The sequence below is a fragment of the Symphalangus syndactylus genome, chromosome 10 (genome assembly GCF_028878055.3).
Source record: "Symphalangus syndactylus isolate Jambi chromosome 10, NHGRI_mSymSyn1-v2.1_pri, whole genome shotgun sequence".
Lineage (NCBI taxonomy): Eukaryota > Metazoa > Chordata > Mammalia > Primates > Hylobatidae > Symphalangus > Symphalangus syndactylus.
Window position 1 is genome coordinate 133,337,217 of NC_072432.2, and position 24,571 is coordinate 133,361,787.

The 24,571-nt window shown below is 41.5% G+C and overlaps 1 protein-coding gene across 3 annotated transcripts in view; it reads right to left on the reverse strand.

Moving 5' to 3' along the window:
- ZMAT4 (zinc finger matrin-type 4) overlaps nucleotides 1-24,571 on the reverse strand; it is a 382,280-nt gene that overhangs the window by 227,708 nt on the left and 130,001 nt on the right. For all 3 annotated transcript variants that reach the window (XM_055296035.2, XM_055296034.2, XM_055296033.2), the window contains exon 3: nucleotides 16,611-16,700. In XM_055296035.2, coding sequence (XP_055152010.1) covers nucleotides 16,611-16,700 — 90 coding nt within the window. The remainder of the gene's footprint in view (nucleotides 1-16,610; nucleotides 16,701-24,571) is intronic.

Here is a 24,571-nt window from a genome sequence, read left to right on the forward strand (position 1 = left end):
GGGCCCATTTAGTGTGTCAAGAGAAAGACACCACTAAAGGATGTGGCTTATAATCTTCCATGACAAAGGGTCATGCAATATGTACAATCAATCCTTTCACCCCTGAGGCACAGCCATAATGTCTTCCAGAGAAGAACTTCCTGAGGAACACGCTCCTTCTCTCTTATGGCTGAAATATGAATTGAATCTGGGAAGGACATGGACCTCTGCTAGCTGCAAATCAACTTTATTAAGCCACTCTTGCATTGCTATAAATAAATACCTGAGACTGGGTAATTTACAAGAAAGCAGATTCAATTGGCTCATGGTTCTGCAGGCTTTACAGGAAGCATGGTGCCAGCATCTGCTTCTGGTGAGGCCTCGGGAAGCTTCCAATCATGGCAGAAGGGGAAGTAGGTGTCACATGGCAGGAGTGGGAGCAGGAGATGTGAGGAGTAGGTGCCACACACTTAACAATCAGATCTCGTAAGAACTCACTCACTCTCATGAGGACTGCACCAAGGGGATGGTGCAGTCCTCATAATAAACCATTAATTAGATAAACCATTCTAAACTACCCACGAGAAATCCATCCCCATGATCCAATCGCCTCCCACCAGGTCCCACTTCCAACACTGGGAATTACATTTCGACCTGAGATTCGGGTGGGGCAAATATCCAGACTATAACATCAACCCCTGCACTAATGAGCCTGATGTGAAATAAGGTCAAGCTTAGGGCAGTGATGACCAAGAGAGACAGCCAGTAAGAGGGCGGTTACAGAAGGGGAGGACAGCTTCGATAGGTGTATAATGAAAACCAGATGCACTTCTGTTGCTCTCTAAGACTTTCTATACAAACAACAGGTTTTAATGAAAATAATTTTTTAAATTATAGTTGTTTCAAAGAAAAACAATAGGGCAGTATTATGAAAATATGAACATCACCCCCCCCATCCCGTGCAAAATGCTGAGGATGCAAAGATGCATAAGGAAAGACCCCTGCCCTCCTAAAGTCTAACACTGTGATCTCTGGGTCTTCCCATCTCCACCTTTTAAGTTTAAGGAAGAACAGGGTGGACCCTCCAGGAGTTACTGGGACTGAGATCCCAAGACCACACCTGAGTTCTACCAGCTGTTTAAGTAACTCCAGTCCTCCTACTGGAAGCACATATCAAATCACTGCTGACCCGCATCCCCCCGGAAAGCCCTCCAGACAACCTCCTGCTGCCCTACTTTTTGACACGAGGGTGCCCTCTCACTTGGCACCTACCTGGAACCCAGCCCACTCTCCTGGCTTTGGGCATCAGCACAACGGCAGGGTGCCTCTAGCCTGTGTCCCTGTGTCCCTCTGCCACTGGGCTTGCCCTGACTTCTCCTCCTTCCCCCTACTGCTCTTGTCATCAGAGAAGGAGAAAGTCTTGGCTTAAAGGAAGCTCTGAGAACAAGAGTTCGCCCAGTCGCTTCTACCAGGCTGCCCACTACCCCCTTGGCTGGAAGCAAACTGCACCTTCATACAACTTCACTCCTGCTCCACCTGAAGAACCTGGAATAACCTGGAGAAACAGTTTTTCCTCACATCCTCCCTGCTTCTCATGTCTTCCCACTCTCTGCAGTCCTGGCCTTAAAGATCAGCATCCCTGTGACCGCAGGACGGGACAGCAACGTTCCAGTTCTCAGCCTGGAAGTCATTTGAAAACCTCCTTTGATCTCACACTAATTTTCCCATTCATCCATTTTTACCTACTCAGGTATCCTCAAAATCTATCAACGTCTCATTTTTCACTTCTGCCATCAGCCTCCTCCAAGGCCACACTGATTCAGCGGACTCTTGCAAGCTGATACTCGACAGCTCCCCTCAGCTCTTCTTCCCTGAGTCCACTCTGCACCTCCCATCACTACCTGCTTCTGTCTCCAGACACCAGCCATGCTCATGCTGGCTGTCTTCTTCTTTTTTTTTAAATTTTACTTTAAGTTCTGGGATACATGTGCAGAATGTGCAGGTTTGTTACATAGGTATAAATGTGCCATAGCGGTTTGCTGCACCCATCAACCTGTCATCTAGGTTTTAAGCCCCGTATGCATTAGGTATTTTTCCTAATGCTCTCCCTCCCTTTCCCCCCAACCCCCCAACAGGCCCCGGTGTGTGACGTTCTCCTGCCTGTGTCCATGTGTTCTTATTGTTCAACTCCCAATTATGAGAGAGAACATGCAGTGTTTGTTTTTCTGTTCCTGTGTTAGTTTGCTGAGAATGATGGTTTCCAGCTTCATCCACGTCCCTGCAAAGAACATAAACTCATTCTTTTTTATGACTTCCTTCTTAGTCCTTCCAAAGACCATGCTCTCTCAGACCTTAGGGCCTTTGCACATCCTACTTACTCTACCTGGAATTATCACACCACACCCTTCCCCACCATCACCGCAAAACATACACCTCTCTGCTTAGTTAATCACTAATCAACTTCCAGACACGGCTCAAGCATCACGTATTCAGAAAAGCCCTTCCCTGATTCCAAAGACCTTGTGGAGTTCTTTATTCTAACATTTCCATTACATTTCTTTATTTAAATATTTGTACGATTTTTAGAAATTAACATCCATTCCCCCCCACCACTATCCTTGTAAGTTCTGTAAACAAAAACTGCATCTGTTTCATTCACTGTTAAATTCCCAGCAATCAGCACACTGCCTGACTCTTGGTAGGCAAGCAATTAATATTTTCTGAATGAAAAAATAAATGATTGAAGATCATATGATAATACAGACCTCAGGTTCTAGAGCCAAACAGTATTGAGTTTGAATCTTGGCTGTATCACCTACAAGGTGTGTAGCTTTGGATAAGATTCTTGACTTAAGCTCCCTCCACATGTTTTTCACCAGAGGTGATGAAGATTCTTACTCATATTTATAAAGTTCAAATGAAATTTCTATCAAGTATTTAGCATAGGGCCTGACACATTAAAAAGGTTTAGGCCGGGCACGGTGGCTCACGCCTGTAATCCCAGTGTTTTGGGAGACGGAGGTGGGCAGATCACAAGGTCAAGAGATAGAGACCATCCTGACCAACATGGTGAAACTCCTTCTCTACTAAAAATACAAAAACTAGCTGGGTGTGGTGGCACATGCCTGTAGTCTCAGCTACTCGAGAGGCTGAGGAAGGAGAATTGCTTGAACCCGGGAGGCAGAGGTTGCAGTGAGCTGAGATCACGCCACTGCACTCCAGCCTGGCAACAGAGCAAGATTCCATCTCAAAAAAAAAAAAAAAGGTTTAACAAATGGCATGCAAACAAACAAGAGAGTATATGCAATGCTATGTTAACAATAAAACAATGGAGTTAGAGAACAGGAGGGGGCTACCAGGCTTTCCAATGATCAAAGACCCATGTCACTATCTCCACCAGGGAAAACAATTATTTCCACGGCTGTCTTTTCAATGAATCCTTCTTTCCTCTCCTCTGTATCAGATTCTAGGCAGAAGTTATAACTATGATATATATCTCAGTATAAATGAGTTTCAGAAGCAGAGTCCCAAGCTGGAGAATTAGTCTCAGGCCGAGAAAATCATGTGTAGCTGAAGCAATATGCCATATGTTTCCATCAATGACGAGTTCTACTATTTTTTTCATTTAAATTATTATTTGTGTATTTGTACCTGTATAACAAAAAATTTTTATTCCACCCGGGGGTATAGTTTGGTGAGGTAATTTGTATTGACAAGAAAGAACATATTAAATCTGGGCTGTCCTAGAAAACTCAGGAATTTGGGTTATCATAATTTGGCTTGAAGGACAGATGGCATAAAATGACCAGGTGGACTGACTGTTGCCTATAATCCTAGCACTTTGAGAGGCCAAGACGGGAAGAATCGTTTGAGGCCAGAGGTTCGAGACCAGCCTGGGCAACATAGTGAGACCTTGTCTCAACTAAAAATTTTTTAAAAATTTAAAAATTCGCTGGGTGTGGTGATGCATGCCTGTGGTCTGGCTATTTTGGAGACTCAGGTGGGAGGATCACTTGAGACCATGAGCTATGATTATGCTATTGCACTCCATCCAGCCTGGGCAACAGAGAGTGACCCTATCTTGAAAGAAGGAAAAGAAAGAAAAGAAAAGAAGGAAAGAGAGAGAAAAGAAAAGAAGAAAGAAACAGAAATAAGCTGTCCTCATTGTTTCCACATCATATTTTCACAAATTTCAAACTTTTCTCTGAAAAGAAACAAAGCCAAATGGCAACAATGCAAATGGAAACTCAGGGGTTTGAAATGATGCTTCTCTCTTAGGTGAAACTTTCAACCTAACAGCCACAAACTGAAAGTCTGATAAGGAAGAGAAGAAAGGCACCTTTAGAGTTTCAATGGGCAGCAAACATCTTCTGTAAAGGGTCACAGTAAATATCTTAGGCCTTCTGGGATATACCATCCCTGTTGCAACTACTCAATTCTCCCCTTGTGGCATGAAAGCAGCTGTGGATAACACGTAAAGGGATGAGTGTGGCTGTGTTCCAATAAGACTTTCTATTTATGAATATTAATATTTGAATTTCCTGTGATTTTCTTTGAGACAGGGTCCCACTCTGTCACCCAGGCTGGAGTGCACCATCTTGGCTCACTGCAACCTCTGCCTCCTGGGTTCAAGTGATCCTCCCACCTCAGCCTCCTGGGAAGCTGGGACTACAGGCATGCACCACCATGCCCGGCTAATTTTTGTATTTTTTGTAGAGACAGAGTTTCTGCATGTTGTCCACGCTGGTCTCAAACATCTGGACTCAAGCAATCTGCCCACCTTGGCCTCCCAAACTGCTGGGATTACAGATGCGAACCACTGCACCCGGCCTGAATTTCATGTATTCTTTACGTGTCATGATATACCCTTCTTCTTTTGATTTTTTTCAAACATTAAAAAATTTTTAAATTATTCCTAGCTTACAGACCACACAAAAACAGGAGGTGGCTGAATTTGGCCAGTGGTTATTTTTTAACTCCTGACTTGAGCCAGTGAGGCACATTAGTAAATACTAAATCACATCTATTGATTTTCTAATTGCCCTTCAGGTCTTCCAGGTGGGAACAGCAGGCCTGTCCTAACTGGACTATAGAAGTTGCAAATTACCCTGAAGAGACCCAAATGAAGGGAACCCATACACATTGATCGTCTCCTTGGGACCTTAAACATTATTGCTTCACTCTCTTCCCACCAGGGGTACTTTGAGTGGGGAAAGATAAAAAGCATCTGGATGCTTAAAGTTACTCTCATGCGTCTGGCATACAGAGCAGACTCTCAAACATCAAGTTCTATGTATTTGTCTTAAAAAACACAAAGAAAAGTCCAAAGTCTGTGTTCATTTCTGCCACCAGGCTTGTGGAGAAAGGTGCTCCAGGAGACAGTAGGTGCTGGCAGCCCCGGGCAGTGTAGACGAATACAGCTTCCATGGAGAAACAGAGCAATACCTATCAAAATTATAAATGCACACATGTTCACCCAGCAATTTCACATCTAGGAAACGTTCAGATATAAATATATATATATATATATTTGTATACCCGAAAAAGAGATACACACATTTATTCATCATGGCATTCTTTGTAATAGCAAGTGATAGGAAAAACCCAAATATCCATAAGTAAGGGGCTACATAAATTATGGGATATCTTTACAATGAAATACTCAGCATCTGTTCGGGTTTATGTTTGTGTGTGTGTGTGTGTGTGTACTCGATTCTTATTATGTGTGGCAGTTCTGTTCTATAAAGTTGCTGTGAACACTGAATTAGCAAATACTGAACCATTGCTATTAAAGAAAATACAAGATTAGCTTCCTGTGAGCCTCTGTTTATAACATTTTCAAATGATCAATATGTAACCTCATTTTATGCCCGTTTCTGTTAAAAGACACATTATTTAATATACATTGGTGATTTGTTAACACTGAGCACACGGCCAGCAGCACTGTCACTCAGCCTGAAGGAAGCTTATTTAATGCATGTCTTTTCTCCCTGAGGCACCTTACAGCCCTCTTGTGTTTTGGAATGCAGTGCAGCACTTCAGCATTGTGTTTGGAGGCCATTTTAAACAGTGAAATCAACAATAAAAAGCACAAAAAGGTAACAAGCATGGCTCTAAACAGACTCTGAGAAGGACACTTGTTCACAGTATGGAAGCCGAAGCAGGAAGGCAGAGCCTTACCTGGTTTGACCTCAGCTGGAAACATGCACTTTGGGTGACTCAAACTTTTCACTACTCTGCCCATGGCTGTGAATGACTACAAATGTGTGCCAGTACTGATGGGAGGTTACAAGTAAAGTTCAATGAGTAGGCTAATCTGCACATATGGAATCCGCAAATAATGAGCATCCACTGTACACGCATACACACACACATGCACACAAACACTCTTTACCTCATGTCAAATGACCTCCAAGATGTGTAAAAATACAAAAAATTAGCCGGGCATGATGGCACGTGCCTGTAGTCCCAACTACTTGGGAGGCTGAGGCAGGAGAATCACTTGAACCTGGAGGGCAGAGGTTGCAGTGAGCCGAGATTGCGCCACTACACTCCAGTCTGGGCAACAGAGCAAGACTCCATCTCAAAAAAAAAAAAAAAAAAAAAAAAGAAAAGGTAAAATGGTACAAATACTGCACCATACTTAATGTAAAATATAGGAAAATAATATATTTATTTATGTATCCATCAAATATCCTTGGAAGGGCAATGAATTACCTCTTGCGATGGTTAATATTGGGTATCAACTTGATCGGATTGAAGGATGCAAAGTATTGTTCTGTGACGTGTTGCCAAAGGAGGTTAACATTTGAGTCAGTGGACTGGGAGAGGCAGACCTACCCTCAGTCTGGGTGGGTACCATCTAATCAAGGCTGCCAGTGTGGCCAGAATAAAAGCAGACAGAAGAAAATGAGAAGACTGGACTGGCTGAGTCTCTCAGCCTAATCTTTCTCCCATGCTGCATCCTTCCTGCCCTAGAACATCAGACTCCAAGTTCTTCAGCTTTGGGACTCCTGGACCTTCGACCACAGACTGAAGGCTGCACTGTCGGTTTCTCTACTTCTGAGGTCTCGGGACTCGGACTGGCTTCTTTGTTCCTCAGCTTGCAGGCACCCTATTGTTGGATCTGACCTTGTGATCGTGTGAGTCAATATTCCTTAATAAGCTCCTGTTTATGTATACACCTATCCTATTAGTTCTGTCCCTCTAGAGAACCCTAATACTCCGCTGAACAACTGAAGGACAGAAATGGGAGGAAGACTTCATTGTATTCCCTTTCTCTTCTTGTCATGAAGCCAGTCCCTCCGCAGTCACCACTTCACATCAGTCATAAGAGAAAGCCAGTAGATTCAGTGAAATGACAATCTGTAATGTTTTTTCATTAGTCACCATGACTCTTTTCAAATGTATGTTATCATCATCCCTTTCAAAAAACAAACAGAGCAACAATTCCTGTGTTGACATATTAAAGAACTATGGTGTGGTCATCACCAGATTTTAGTTATTAAGGGCCCTCAACCATTCCTTCCCTGAATATAGATTTTCTGTAAATGACAATGTCTAATTTAAAATTCTGTCTGTGGTCTTTTCCATTTGTGTGAACAGCACAAAAAAATTACTTATTATGAAAAAATACTAAATAGAAAGAAGAAGAAAAGCTGAATAGCTGGTGGTCTCTAGAAGGAAGCAAAGAAAAATGGAGCTTGGGAATAAATAGGATGTTGACCCATGAGAGTTGGATGGTGACAGTGCTCCCTAGCAATAAGCATGCAGCGAAGCAGAGACACAGACTTGCTAATGCCACAGAGAGAACTGTCTCTACTGGTTAAAGACAGAACAATGGAAAGGACACTAGACATTCAAAGAAAACGAAACAGAGAATCAGTAATGCTTTCTAATCACCTACTGGAGAAAAGAAACATGCATAACGCTATTGCAATCATAATTGTATTACATCAGCCCTTTGGAACGGTATCTGAGAAAAGCCAGTCTAGGCCAGGTGCGATGGATCACGCCTGTAATCCTAGCCCTCTGGAGGCCGAGGTGGGCAGATCATGAGATCAGGAGTTCGAGACCAGCCTGACCAACATCGTGAAACCCAGTCTCTACTAAAATTACAAAAATTAGTCGGGCATGGAGGTGAGTGCCTGTAATCCCAGCTATTCAGGAGGCCGAGGCAGGAGAATCACTTGAACCCGGGAGGTGGAGGTTGCAGTGAGCTGAGGATGGGCCACTGCACTCCAGACTGGGCAACAGAGAGAGACTCCATCTCAAAAAAAAAAAAAAAGAGAGAGAGAAAAGAGAAAAGCCAGTCTAGAATCTATGGTTGCTAAATTCCTATATTGAAGACCCAATCCCCAATGCGATTGTATGTAAAGGTCATAAGATAGTATTACATTTGAGAGATGACTAGGTCATGGGAGTGGAGCCCTCGTGAATGGGATTAGTACCCTTGTAAAAAGAGACACAAAGAGATGATCTCTCTTGCTATCCCATATACCACCTGAACTGCCATAAGATGTTCATCTGCAAAGCAGGATGAGAACCCTCGCCAGAAACTGAATCGGCTGACAACTTGATCTCGGACTCCCCAGAACTGTGAGAATTACTTTTCTGATGTTTAAGCCACCTAGGCTATGGGATTTGGTTATAGCAGCACAGGCCAACTAAGACAAGGGTCGACCGTCTTGGTTGCGCCCCACCCACATGACAATGTTGAACTTTAGCTGAAGTCCTGGAAAAATATGAGCTCCTGCTTCTGGAAAACAGGAATAGTTTCTTTTAAATCTCCCATCCTTTTCTGTTCCAGGAAAGGGCTTGCTGCAAAGACCAACCTTTCCCCAAAAGACTTAGATAAGATGTGTGGATGATCATCTTATTTACCTATTGACAAGGCCAGACACAAACTCTCCCAATTCCCACTCTTCAGCTCATAAATAATTAACTGAACTATTCATCTCCACTAACAAATCTGGACAAAATGCCCACTAACTCAGCCTAACCAAACTTTGGTCAGTCTTCTCTGCTTTCCCATGGTCCCTGAACTTTGTCCCACTCTTATGCTTGTGCGAGCACTGAGAGCTTATGCAAGAATGCAGACAAGACACCACTACTGCCAACAGCCTTTCCCTATAATCGACTGACTACATATGCAGAGAAACATTCCTGTTTAGTTGCTCACTCACAGCACCTACTCACTTGACTCTCCAATACCCAGCTCCTTCTAGCCGTGCTCTACTTCTCCAAGTGGTTGGGACATTCCCCCTATTGCAATAGACTTCCATATACGATCAGTCCTTACCTAAGTCCTGAGTTTTTTCTTTTATTTGACCCTTTGGAAACATCTGTAGGTTGGCATACACTTGCTTCTGCAAATCTTTCACCTGCCCTCAGGCACCCAGCCCCTCCTACTGGCGAACTCAGTCTCCATCCCTCCCCAAACATACCCCAGGCTCCAGCCCTGCTTCGCAGCACCCTCACCAGAACCAGGTTAGGGGGTAGGAGAGCTAAGCAGCATCTCGGGCCACCTAACTAAAAGCAGTGCAAAATCTGCACTGAAAGAAGTCAGAAAAAACAAAACGCCTGTTAAACCAAGTTTCCACTGATTAACTCTGAATGGTTCTTGCTTCTGGCAAAGCTGACTTGGTTCATGGTCGAGGGAACATTCTGACCACAAAGATCTCTCTCTCTCTCTCTCTCTCTCTCTGTCGCGGTCTCTCTCTCTTTCTCTCTCTCTCTCGTGCTTTTGCACTATGCACATGCAAGTTGCACAGAGCTACTGCAGATTTCATCACCAACCTGGGGCTTGGCCAACGTGGTATTGACAGTTACAGTCAGCTACAATCCTGAACCTGATAAGGCATATGGTTTCCGAAAAATGAAGCACTTGTGTTACCTACATTATAAACCTTTAATTGTCCTCCCAAGAAATTGCTAGTTCGGAAATGAACAAAAGGAGGCTGAAGAAGAGAAAAGAAGGAAGAAAGAAAGGTGAGGGCGGGCCGGGGCAGTGGGTGGGGGGGGGATAATTTGCTATAACAAAAGGCAATAAAGGGAAATTTTAAACATATGTCACATAGTACTTCATAATTACATCCACGAACATAATCTCTATCTTGGCCAAATGTGTGTAACTATAGCTATCCACAAGAGATACAATTCCAAACAAGTTTTAATGTTATAACTTGGTTTATAAAACAACTATATGTATTGCTAATTTTTCAAAGGGCCTTTCTAAATAAATATTGAATGAAAGTCAGTTTGAAGGGTCCCTGCAAGTCTCTGCCTAACCAGGTCTCCCACAGGCCTTCCCTCTAAGGCTTTGCACAGCAGGCAGCTCCACCAAGAACAGGCGCCCCATCACGGTACAAATCTTCCAGAGCCTTCTAAAGCATCTGCCTTGGGGAAGCCATTGTTAAGCACTCCAGCTCCCACCAAAAAATCGCTTCTCTGATCATCAGCTTCATTAGAGGCAGGGCCACACAAATTAGCCCTTGATTGTTTTTAAATTGCTTTCTGTATGACTTTTCTCTCCAACTACCTGATGAACTTCATATTTTATCCTTTTTCTGTGTCCTTTACAGTATGCAGCTCTGTACTCTGTACATAGTAGAAACTCAGTAGAAATTGGCTGATTGATTAATTAATTATGAAGGGGCCTTCATAATTATTAGGAGATAATCCACCAGAAAGAAGAAAAAATTCCACGACAGAACACTTGACACACACTTTACAATTTATCATGCACCTTCACAAACGTGATTTTATCTTGAGTCCCTTAACAACTCTGAGAGACAGGTAGGACAGCAATTATATTGCTTGATTATAACCATAGTAATTGAGTTTTAGAAAGTCTAAAGCAAAGTTGTGGAACTCATGCGTAGCAGAACTGGGGATAGAATCTCCACTTCTGACTCTCAATGCTGGGTACTATTTAAGCTGGAAGCCAAAACACACAGCACTTGTTGGTAAACGCATCTGTCTTCGAGAACTGACCACAAAGTCAGCAGCAGACCACTTGAGAACACAAGGGACATTTGACAAAGTAAATGTCAATGTTACGCACAATGTCCCACCATCCCAACCTCGACTCCTGCCTCTGTCATAGTACTGAGTGAATAATGTCCCTCTCCAAATTGACACCAACCTAGGACATGCAATGTTATTTGGAAATGGGGTCTTACACATGTAAGTAGTTAAGAAGATGTCATGTTGGATTGTACTGGGCCATAAATCCAATTATTGGCGTCCTTATAAGAAGGAGAGAGAACACACAGAGATACACACAGAGAAGAAGGCCAGGTGTGGTGGTTCACGCTTGTAATCCCAACACTTTGAGAAGCTGAGGTGGGAAGATCACTCAAAGCCAGGAGTTCAAGACCAACCTGGGAAACAGCAAGATCCCATCTCTCCAAAAAAATTTTTTTAATTAGCCAGGTGTGGTGGTGCACACCTGCAATCCCACCTACTTGGGAGGCTAAGGCTGGAAGATCCCTTGAGCCTGCGAGTTTAAGGCTGCAGTGAGCTATAATTGTACCACTGCATTCCAGCCTGGGCAACAGAGCAAGACGCCATCTCTAAAAATAAAAAAACAAAAATGAAAAGATAGAAGAGGCAGAGGTTTGTGTGGTACAGTTGCAAATCCAGCAACCACCAGCATCTATGAGATAGGCAAGGAAGAGATTCTCAGTCAGATTTTCCAGAAGAAGGCCCTGCCCATGCCTCAATTTCACACTTATAGCCACCAGAACCACCAGAGAATAAATGCTCTTTGTTGAAGCCACCCAGTTTGTGGCAATTTGTTACAGCAGCCCTAGGTAGTCAACAGTGCTAGAACTTCATACTCAAGAAAAGCCTCTGAGTTTGTTTGCCTGAAAACATCACCAATGCTGACTGCACACTCAAAAGGGCATTTTCCCACTCTTTTTTATTTAGCTCATCCAAATCTATCCTTTAAGAAGTGGTTCAGTGCCACTTTCCCCAGGAAACCTTATCTAGCCCCATCCTATCAGGAGAGGCCAGGGACCCTTCACCATGCCCAGGCATATGCCTATGGTAGCACTTACATGCTGCATTGAGATACAGGGTCTACACATCTGACTTCCCCACTAGACCATGATCTGTGTTGGGGAAGGTGTCCATGTGCCCCAGCACTTTGCAGATGCTCATTATCGTCTTACGATGGGACATTGTGGAGCCAGGTTACAGTATCAGAGTAAATCTCCTTTTGTTTTCTACTTTTCCAGTCACGTCTCTGTCAAGTACCAGCTGGGTGATCACAGTCAATTACTTAATCTCTCTGTTTAGTTCTCTGCTAAGTGGGGACAGTGACAACTTCTGCCTTCTCCAGGGCTTGTGAAGATGAAAGATCACTCATATATATAAAGCATTTAGAACATGCGTGGAAAGTGCCTGATAAAAGCCAGCCACTATTTTTATCCTGCCCGGAACAACAATGCTCCCTGGCTCCAGACGCTGTAACAGTTACAAGGCCGAAAAATAACACACCACTTCAAGATATGTGGAAAAAGACTAGGAATAGCATTTAGGGAAGCAGGATTTTAATCTCAGGTCTGACCACTTTGGTCAAGTCATGGTACTTCTTTATTTTCACCTTTGTAATAAGCAGGGTTTAGATTAGATTGATTCCTCCCCATCTAGACTCTAGGATGTTTAGGGACTTGTGAAAGTGACACTCAGCTTCTCAAGCTATGCAGAATATTTCAGATCTAAAGGAAAGCATGTATACTAAGAGTAATAACCGTGATGACACTAACCAAATGCCAAGCTTCTCTATGTTTAGAGGGAATTATCTTAACTCCACATAAAAATACTGTTTACTTAATACTGACTTGCAATTTTGGTCAGCAGTTACTTACATTTTGCAAAAATCAAAGTATCACACACAAAAAAAAAACCCAGGTAAAACTAAATCACCTTTTTTACTTAAAAGTGCTGTTTCGCATACAGATCACTTTTTCCCAAAGCATCTGACCCATGGGTGTGAAGATAATAAAAGCGTGAAAAACTGAGAGTCTCAATGGACTGCGTGAACACTGAAGTCCTTTCTGTCTCTAATGCTGGAGGGATTACTGAAAATTTCTCTAAGGCAATTGACTATAACAATTTATTTCTCATTTAATTTTACTCTGTGGCCTCAAGGGAAAAATGTCTTCCAGGGGGAAAAAAAATGTGAGATCCAAGTAAGGATTCTAAAGAGAAAAGCACGTGAAGAGAAAATTGAAACAGCTGACAATGTCAAAACAGAAGATAGAAATGAATTTGGGTGTTTAGAACAACAACAGCAAAAGCCAAATGGCGTGAAGTAGAAATGGCTACAATAGACCTTAGAAGTAATAACAGGCCCTTCGCTGTATTTGTGAGTAAATTTCGGGTTCCTGTGAATGGAGTGGGAGCAGGGTTCATACGTGGTCAGGGTGTGGGAAATCGGAACACGTTTTCTCCGTTTACAGAAGCCACGCACTGGTGGTATTCAGGGCAGATGTGAATGCTTTTCTCAATCAGTTAACACTGGGATGCAAACCTGTCACAGCCCCTGGGAGCAGAGAAGCTGAGTAGGAAGTGAGGCAAGCAGAATAAAGTGTTATATCCTTCTGAGAATACAGGGTGCTAGTGGAGAGAGTATCAGTCATAATAATACATGCAGAAAGTGCTTTGAAAACAAAATGCTAAACAAATACGACTTACGTCAGTTGGGCCTTATGATAAATCTATACATTCGATATTATTATTGTTATTATTTTTAGAGACAGTGTCTCACTCTGTTGCCCAGACTGGAGTGCAGTGGCACAATCATAGCTCACTGCAGCCTCTGATTCCTAAACTCAAGCAATCCATCAGCCTCAGCCTCCTGAGGAGTGGGGGCTATAGGTATGTACCACCACGCCTGGATAATTAAAAAAAAAAATTTGTAGACACAGGGTCTCACTATGTTGTCCAAGCTGGTTTTGAACTCCTGGCCTCAAGTGTTCCTCTTGCCAGCCTCCCAAAGATCCAGGTTTACAGGTGTGAGCCACTGCACCCACTCACCCAGAACAGCAGTGGTCCCTGACCCCGGACCCAGCAATGGCTTCAATGCCCAAAAATAAGACGCGATTTCTTATTCTCCAGACAACGTCTTTGTATATTCAGTCTCTCAATTCTTAGGTATAAGCCTGTACCAAAGAAAGTTGATTCATATAATTACCAACATACACTCTTAAAGCCCCTGAGAAGTACTGGGGGTGACTTCTATGCTGTGTCCAATAGATCAAAATGCATAGTGGAAATCATATATTCACCTATAAGTGTACACATAGTGCAACAAAAGCATCAACTATCACTCTCAAAAAGTAAGATGATTTTATTGCTTTTTCTGTTTACTGGTTTGCTTTTATATTATGTTCAATAAATTATAGAAAAATGATTTGATAAATAAATCATTGGTAGATCAAGGTTTTTCAAAACCCAGGAAACAGCAGAGAAAAAAGTTTTCCATGGGGCCTTTGATAAAGAATGCAAACAGACGCTTCTTGCTCTGAAATCCAAACATCTTTCCCACTGTAAACTGTCCTTGCGATTATTGGCAGCACCAGAGCTTGAGTAAAGGGGATTGTGCACCTGACCAGAGTGGCAAGGACCATCTCGAGTCTGTACAAATACAACACTAGCTTGAGTGCAGTCATCTCTGTTTGCCACTTTAAGCCTTCCCTAGGAGCTCAGATGTAAGTGCAAATTCGTTATTACAACCTGAGCAGAGAGAAAATAACCTGCGTCCAAATAGCTAATTGTCAAGTGGCCATGAACCCCATTGTCTCTGGCCATTAGCATAAGACACTAAATGGCGATTAAATGAAGGGATTCAGATCTGATTGCTGGATAATTTCAAGAAGTAAAAAAAGGATGCTATTCTTTCTGCTAATAGATACTCTCCCAATAGGAAGCACCATTCCAGTAGCCATAGAGTTCTGAGGTTACATAAAAGCTGGTGTAGATCAACTCTCCCATGGCTTAATAAGTTTTTCTGAGAGGAATGTGCCTAGGAAATTGGTATCCTCCTCCCTCACTCCTATGGCCTCCATCTGGTAAAAATCCATTCATGCCCCCAAGCTCCAGCTCAAATGCCAACTCTTCAGGAACACCCTCCCTGACCAGAGCCCCTTGGCATGATCCACTTGCCTTTTGTCTGCATGGTTCTTTGTGCAGGATGTTAATAAACACTTATGCTGTGATACTACAGCTACTCTTTATACGATGTCAATCTCCCACACTACATTATGAATTTCTTTAAGGCAACACTGCGTCTTATTTATCTGTTTTCTCAGTGCCTGCATGTGATGCTTGATAAGTCACAGTACACCTCCTGTCTACCACTTCATTTAATGTTCATCGTAGCCCAGTGAGGAAAGTAAAATATGATGATTATGGCCTGCCTGACCGAGAAAACTGGGGCTTCAAGAGATCAATTATTTGCCCAGGGTCCTACAGCTAAGGGCTAAAAAAAAAACTAGACTCAGTCCCGGCTCTTAGCAGCTTGCAAAGTTTTCGTGACATCTTTTGCTTCCAATAAGCTCTACAGGCTGCTTCACCAAGGCAGTAAAGACAGATCTGCAGTGTTCCAGATTAGTCTGTGTATGAACAGCTCATTTTGTGACACCAAGAGGCATGCTTAGAATTTGTTAAAAACACCAGCCCTGATGCTCACAACCTCTGCTCATGGGCAGTTCTCTTGCTCCCTCTTTTTATCCCCTGTGAAAAATACACAGTGAAGGTTTTGTAAAGTTTCTTCAATGATCATATATTAATTTTTAATGAGAAAAGACAACCGTCATCTACATGGCAGCAGAAAGAAAACAAGATCACAAGCACACGGATGGTGTGGGGTATAAATTCTACGCCTGCAGCCTCCTCTTAACTCAAAGGGCGAGGAATTTCTGTGTTTAATCCACAGTGTTTATCAGGAGGAGCCTCTGCAGCTGGCGGATATGAATATTCTACTCATTAGGAAAAGTAACCCCTGCTGGTAGGAGGGAATGTTTATTTCATCAGCCTTGCCTTGGCCTGGCTGAAATAAGCCCTTTGCTCTGACTTGACACCCTCAAAGCAACTTTATAATTGTCATTTGTCTTCCCAAGCAAATGTTCCTTCAGAGAGAGGGATCAAGAAGCCTGGGTATTTTTATTTGCAAAATATGCACACTCTTCATTATAAATTAACAAACAAGGCATTCTGTTTCATACACCAGAGGAAAAATAAAGTTTGTAAAAAGTGAAGTGTCTAATATTTCTGACAGATTTGCCCCTGAGGTCCTGTCTTCTTAATATTTCATCATGTTGTGGTCCTGCCTCCCCTCACCCAGCCTTGATCTCTGCCCCACAACCTCTGCGTATTCTCACTGTTTATGGTCCCAGTGCAATGTCATCAAAAACTCCTCCAATACTATATGGGCAAGTTCTGGCAGGAAAATAAAAAAACCGCGATATATATTATAATACCTGTAATATTTAATGAGAGGTATTTCTACTCACTCAGCTTTTCTATGAATCTGGACTAGACTACAATTCCTACACCTGCAAAGTTCTCGGTACACAGAACAAATCATCTGAGGATATCACATGGTACCAGATACTCACATTTTCTGACCGGAGCCTCTTGGCAGGACACCCTCCATCCCTGGGGTGAAGCATGTAATACAGTCGGACTTTGCTTGCATGTTTTCGACTCTGGGAAGGAAAAGCAGAAGCAGATACTATATAAGAGAAGCCATTTCGAATCCTTTGAAACCTAGCCAGTGCCCGCAAGTGCAAAAAGAAATGTATTTTCAGTAGAAGACACTTTTGCATACTCCTGTGAGGGATGTAGGATGTAGTTTCAGGTAGGTGAAGTGGCTTGCCCCAAGTTCTAAAGCCAATGTAATTTCAGGATGAGAAAACACAGTAATGAAGAAGGTGAAGGCATTGAAATCATTTAGCCTAGGGTGGATAATATACTATATTTAATTTTTCTCAAAAATAAAAACAAATAAGCAAAGGAAATCACATAAGCATTAATTGTGATAAGAAGAGGCACAGTGATCTCTCTCACTACTGCTGCCCTGCCCTCAGGGTCTGGGGACAATGCCTCTTTGGGAGCCTGGTACACCTCACCCCCAGTAGAAGCCTTTTCTCACGGCTCTCCCACACACAGGTTCATTAATAAGCTGTCAAAAGGGATGGGATTCTCTAAGGTCAGATATCATGAGCAAACTAAAGAGAATTGTATGTCAGTCTGCGGACTGACCGCAGCCTAAGCTACCTGCCAGCAGATGATGCAGTTGAGCAAATAAAGACTCATTTTCTTTGGAATTAGCAGGATTGTTGATTTCTGGCTATACTGACTGGTCCATGCCCAGCATGGAGAAACTGATTCCTTCTTTGTTCCCTATTTCCTCTTCTTTGCTCAACTGAAGAGTTTCATCCCGGATTCCCATCACGTTTAAAGAATACAGCAGTACAGCAGTTCTAACTTCAAGTTTCTACCTGAGGCAGGATGGCGGAGTGAAAAGAACACTAAGAGTCATCACACATTCAGAATCTGGGTTCCAGCTCTACCACTTCCTAGTTGTGTGATATTAGGCCAGTCTCTTATTGGAATGTGTTTATATCAGAATGAGTCACATTTTCTCCATGTACAAAATGAATACCACAATATTTGCTAGGATGTCATAAGAATCAAATGAGACATTGCATACGAAAAATTGCAATCTGCGTAATATTAAACATTTCTCGGCCGGGCGCGGTGGCTCACGCTTGTAATCCCAGCACTTTGGGAGGCCGAGGGGGGCGGATCACGAGGTCAGGAGATCGAGACCACGGTGAAACCCCGTCTCTACTAAAAATACAAAAAAATTAGCTGGGCGTGGTGGCGGGCGCCTGTAGTCCCAGCTACTCGGAGAGGCTGAGGCAGGAGAATGGCGTGAACCTCGGAGGCGGAGCTTGCAGTGAGCCGAGATTGCGCCACTGCACTCCAGCCTGGGCAACAGAGCGAGATTCTGTCTCAAAAAAAAAAAAAAAAAAAAAAAAATTTCTCACTGTTGACTGCATCACCTCTCGAATCTATTGTTCCCTAATTCCAATCCCCCTTCCCTTTCCTTTACTTAGAGGTTATTTTCTTCTTTTCCAGACTTTTGTTCCACTATGACTTTATTTACAGTTACATCCTAGCCCATCTCCTGGATGGTGGTTTACTTTTATGAATCAGCCACAAAGGCAAAGTGATTTTCAGAGAACACACAGCAAGTGGCATCTTGTTTACAGGATAGATTGTAAATCCTTCCTGTCCATTTTCCTCATTCATCACTTTCTTAATTCCTATATTCTGTCTAGAGCAAGAAGACCATGCTTCTAGACAATCCCTGAACACTTTTAAGGCCTTTAAATGGGTTTAAAAGTGCCAGTGAAACATGAAAAATTTTTACAGACGTGTGAAAGTACTGAAATGTGACTTAGAAATATATTGTCAACACTTATAGCACCATTTCTAGGTTACATAGTAGGTTTTAATCAACGGTCATCTGGAGGTTTTTTTTTGTCTAGAAGATTTTTTAAGAGAAACATACATGTAGGTGTATGTCAGATGAGTCAACATTACTATGCGGCTTCTACATGTTTTTGAAAATGACAGTGCAGGCTTATATTTTTTTCTTTGCAAATAAATTTGCAGCTTACTAACATCTGTACATACTTTCTGCCATTTTGCTGAGGGTATTTTAGAGGTAGGGAAGGAGTCATGGTTATACTGGGACTACTACTGCAGTCAAAAGAATAAAAAGGAACATTTAATCTTCAAGATGCTGAATGTGGACAGAGCCTGAGCTGGTGAAAAAGCACACAGACGATAATGGGTGGAAAAACAAGTGGGAATGATGTGAGCTCAAATGTGGTTGCAGTGGATTTTCAATTTTGGATTTGTTACCATAGAGGAACTTCTTCTCACATTCCCTGCATTATCAATCTCCTAAAGCTCTGGATTTCCAGAGAATGAAATTATGGCAAAACTGGAAATCTCATCATGCGGCCTGGTTTGTGGCTGTTTTTTTTTTCCTCTTAATCTAAAGTATTCCATTTCTTTTAAAAAGAACTTCTAGTAAAGGCAGAGTTCACTGAGTTATTTAATTACAGCTGGACAACTAGTCAGAACCCATTGGCTGAAAAGGAAAGGAAAATAAATGCCAAGCTCTGGTACGAAGCCATTAGTGATGTGAGATGTTGGGATTTGAGGCTTATTAGTGATTTTGATCAGTACAGGCTTGTTTTCCTCCCTCAGGGCCCCCCACCTCCAGTTTTGCAGGGAAAAGGAATGGCTACACTGCAAGCAGCGCTCTTGCCTGTGGTTTCCGGTGAGGGAAATCAGAGCTTTGGCAAATACCACTTGATTCTGGAATGATGGTGGAGGCATCCTCGTTCATTATTTAGCAGCATTCCTTTTGCCTGGGCACCTTTTTCCCTCTCTTTGCTTTCCCCAGGGTGCCTGGACCAGATCCATTGCCTTCCCTGCCCACAACTTCCAGCAGGAAGTGAAAATCTGCAGACTTCTCAGGGGGAGGAGTGTGGAGTCACATTCCCAATTAGCCTGACTCAAATCCAAAGCTGCTTCCAAATTACGTTGGTTGACAAAGGGAAAGAAGTTCCCTGCAGATCATTCCTAGGGTTTCCACAGCTTGCCCTGCCTCCAACCTAGGCCTGTGGCATCTGAGAATGGAGACCTGCCAGGGAGCCCCTCCTTCCTTCCTCCATCCCTCCTTCCCTCCCTCCTGACCTTTCTTCCTCCCTTTCTTTCTCTCTCTCTCTCTCTCTTTTTTTTTTTTTTTTTTTTTTTGGTGACAGAGTCTCATTCTGTCGCCCAGGCTGGAGTGCAATGGCACAATCTCAGCTCACTGCAACCTCCACCTCCCAGGTTCAAGCGATTCCCCTGCCTCAGCCTCCCCAGTAGCTGGGATTATAGGAGCGTGCCACCACGCCTGGCTAGTTTTTGTATTTTTAGTAGAGACAGGGTTTCACTATGTTGGCCAGGATGGTCTCTAACTCCTGGCCTCAAGTGAGCTGCCCACCTCAGCCATCTTTTCCTTTCTTCCTGGCTTTCTCACCTCTCTCTCTAAATGAGACTCTCTGAGACACTTACAGTGTCTTCCTCTAACTGGCTCCTCTCTACCCTGTACCTACTGGAAATTCTTTGAGATTTGGCACAGTAATCTCACTCCTTTCAATTTATTCTAAAAAACAAACAAATGAACAAAAACTTTTCCTGCGACAAGAAAGTTAAAATTAATTGAAACAAAGATATCCATTGCCGCATTACCTAAATAGGAACAAAAAATTAGGGAGACAATTGCAGATTTAACAACAGAAGGCTGGATAAAGCAGCCGTGGCATGCCCTATGTTAAAGGGAGAATTGCAGGGGGGAAAAAACTTTATATATATACACACACACTCACATATATATAAAGGTTTTTAAATGTATATTATATATATACATATATATGTACCTACATATATAATGAATGTTGAAAGAAAAATGCTAAACTCAAAACTGCACAGATACTATGATTACAATTACATAAAAGTGCTTAAGTAGATAATACAGGTAGCAAAGAAAAAGAAAAAAAATCCATGATTTATTAGGATACGGGGAGTATGATTGGTTTTTATTTTTTATTTTTATAACAAATTTGCCTATAACATAAATATAATAATAATAATTTTGCAATGCTTAAGCCATTTTGATTTCACATTATGTACACTTTTTACCCACAATTATTGTAATTAGTAAAAAGCATCACTGATCAGAAATGCTGTTAATGTATACTGGTATAATTGTTCACATTTTCATCTACCCTTGTTAATGTCTTATTAACATTCAAAATGCATTTTTGTTTCATTGGAGTACTTGGTATTAGATGAGCCTTCTTAACCCAAGAGCAATACATGCTACTTCCAATTTTAAAACTTCATTTTAGCACGTACAAATGCCAGGGTACATAAGTGTCACTTTCACTTTCTGTGTATAAATAGAGACTAGAGGATGGGTAGGCCTAAGCTATACACACAACTACACTGCGAAGGGCTGGAGGAAAAGCTACATCTGAAACTGGCTCTTACATCATCCAAATAAACACAAGCAAAAACACATCCTTATTACTTTTTCCCAAGATTTGTTAGTACCAAAATTTCCACTGCTTTTAAGAGTCTGTAAAGACAGGCAAACTGTCAAGTGAAAAGAAGTTTAAGGAGAACAAAATACCCACTTGTTAAATGTATATATTACAGAGTTTCAGGGGGAAAAAAAGAACCATTACATTAAGGGAAAAGACATTAAAAAGAAGTAACAATCTCTTCCAATTGCACTGAGAGTCAATTCCAGGCTCTTTTTTGCATTAATATTTGCATTTTGAGCAAAAGTCATTGCTTTCATTCAAACCACATCAACTTTAAGCTTCCCAGATCAACCAGAAATTACCAACTCTTCCATTTTAATTAAAGCCTTTGCCCCCGATCCTAGGCATTGTGCGGGGACAGACCTATCTGAAGATTAGTTTCTTTTGCTGAAACAATCTCTTGGCACTCAAGGAAATAGTCTAAAATGGAAATTCAGGCCAGCCTTCTCTTTGGGGGAATAAAGAACAAGACAAACCTCTATTTCAGATGTATTGCTGTGAAAGAAGGAGGCGAAACACATAGAAATAGAATGGCTTTTTGCCTCACCTAAATAATCATCTTCCATTATCACACATGCCTTAAAAAAATTCACAACTCAAATTTGCTTCCAGCAGGGTTACTGATTTCTGGTATCATAAAACGTGGTGATAACAAAGCAACCTTGCATTTGCATAATGCTTCAGGCAGTCTTCAAAGTCCTTCCACGTTCATCATCTCATTTCATCCCCGAATCACAGTTGTGAGGCTGGCAGGAGAGGTGCTATCTCAAATAAGCTTTAAGATCCATTTCTGATTTCCTAGATAAGTCTTCCACCATCTTATTTCATCAGAAGCATCTAATTATACCTCTTCTAGAAACCAGCTAAAATAAGCCGAGGACCTCAATAAAACAGGAAAACCTGGAACAAAGAGTGATTCTCACATGCTACCACATTTGAAGTCATTCCAGGGAGAAGAGGAGCCAATAGGGAAAGGACAGGAAACACCAAACGTCCAGCACACTGGGGTTCCTGCAAAACAACCTGCTGATGCGAGATGAGGGACTCCATCACACAGGATGAAATGAAAGGGCATCCTGGCAGAACCCCAGGAAGCATCCCTTCACTGAGGGCCCCAGGGATGAGCCCTGGAAAAGGTGCAGCATGGTCTCACTAGGAGGCAGGGTTAAATGCAGACAAGACAAATAGAAAACCACAAGTGTTGGGGATTCCCTCTAATGAATGGAACTCTTTTCCAAATGGATGTATCTTCCCTCATTTGTCAGGGGAAGAACATTGGGCACAGAAACTCCCTGTACCTAGAGTGAATGATGGGTCAACTAAAACTCTAGGAAGAGAAAGCTGGTCCCCAAAGGAAGGCTTCTCCAACACAGGGAAGGAAGAAGTCAAACTCCTCTGCTGGAAGATCCTGAGGTGCCAGGTCCCAGACCTCCTGCCCAGGCCACTGGGCTACTGAAATGGTCTTTAATTGAGTCCTAGTGCTAAAATCAGATCAGAAGATCCTAAAAGGATTTAGGTAGATGATGGAAAGATCCAAGGCCAACCACACATAGCAGAGACACATGGTTGGCCTTAATAACCTTCTGCTCTGCCAAAGATTGGTGGCATCTATTAAAAAAAAAAACTGTGAAAAAAATATGAAAGAAGACTTTCGAGAAACTCTCAAGGAAATTAAGCAATTGTTTGCAAAATATTTACTACAATAAGTAGAAGTTTTAAGTGGCACTTTTTTGTCATTTAATTCTAGAAAATATCAACAGAGTAAAAGCTGAAAGATGAGATAAGACAACAGATTGAGATAAGGTATTAGGGTCTGAGTTAATACAGAACGGAAATTTAAAACATCATAGCTTAATCTTGAAGGTCTTTCACTTTAATAGCAGAATCAACACGGGAGATCTATGTAGAAGTCAAGATAGAGACAATTTCTAGAATGCTTAGAATAAAAAGTAAAACGAGAAAAAAAAAAAGAAACTAGAGATTTTATACATGAAAAACCAGAACAAATGTAATATGGCTTTAATGGCAGAATAAACAGACAAATACATGGACTATAATAAAAAGTCCCAAAATAGAGTCAATAATTTGGGACTAAAAGAAAACTAGGAAAATATACTTAATTTTGTGATGGGAAAGTTTTCTAAGCAAAGAAAGAAAAAAATGCACGACTTGATGGACCTGGCAACAAAAAAATAAGTGTTTTCAATTTGAAATACGTATATGTAAGAAGAAACCCACAAAGTAGGAAAAATATTTGCAGTGTGTAAAAGAAAATGGCTTTACTATCTCTGAGATCAGAAGTGTCCTCATAAATTTATTCAGAAAGAAACAACATTAAAATAGACAAAGGATAGAAATAGGAATTGTAGAAATACTAATAGTTAAAAGACTTACAAAAAGAAATTCATCCAAGTGCTACCTTACAACTGTTTAATTTAAAAAATGTGTTTCTTTCTCCCATCAAATTGGCAAGGATTTACAAAATATATATATCCATATTGGTGAAGATGCAGAAAAAGCTAGCACTTGTGTACATAGATAATAGGCATGTAAATTGATACAAGCTTCCTGGATGGAAATTTTGCAATATATATCCAAAGCAAAAACTTGTTTGAGTCAACAATCCTACTTCTTTGAATTTATTCTAAGGAAGCAATCAGAGACATGTATTTCCATTTATTTATAGTAGTAAACATGGGAAAATAAGTTAAATGCCCTAAAACAAGAGGGATAAATATTGTAATAGATCCATATAATAGATACCAAAGAGCCACTGGCAAGCATAATAATAATATTCAATGACATAAAAATATATATATATAATAAATTGTAAAAGGCAGTTTCTAATCAGAATGTAAATTTTTAAACAAAAATGTATATGCATCTGTATGCATATACAAGGCAAAGATCTCGGAAGAAACGTACAAAAGGATTAGCATTGTTTATATGGATTACAAGTGATCTTAAGTTTTCTTATTAATGCTTTTTTGAAATTTTAGATTACTTAGAAGATCAAATCATTCCAATTATCAGATGGAAAAATCATCATTTTAAAGATTCATTCTAACACTGATGATTTATCATTCCAATAGTCCTACCTTAAGATGAGCAATATATGTCCCAGAAAGACCAAGAGATTTTCTCAAGATCCCACAACTTAAAAGTTTTCAGTGAACGGGGATTATATCTGTTGGTTTCACTATTGTATCCCCAAAGTCTATCACAATGCCCGACACATGACCGGTGTTCAATAAAGATTTGTCATTTCAGTGATTGAACATGTGAAGGAAAGAATAAGTTGACCTCGGAACAAGAGCCCAAGACCCTTGAAGAATTAAGACCATTGTGTAAAAGTGTCGTGTACATTTGAAATATGTTGTTACAGATCCCGTTGAATTCGA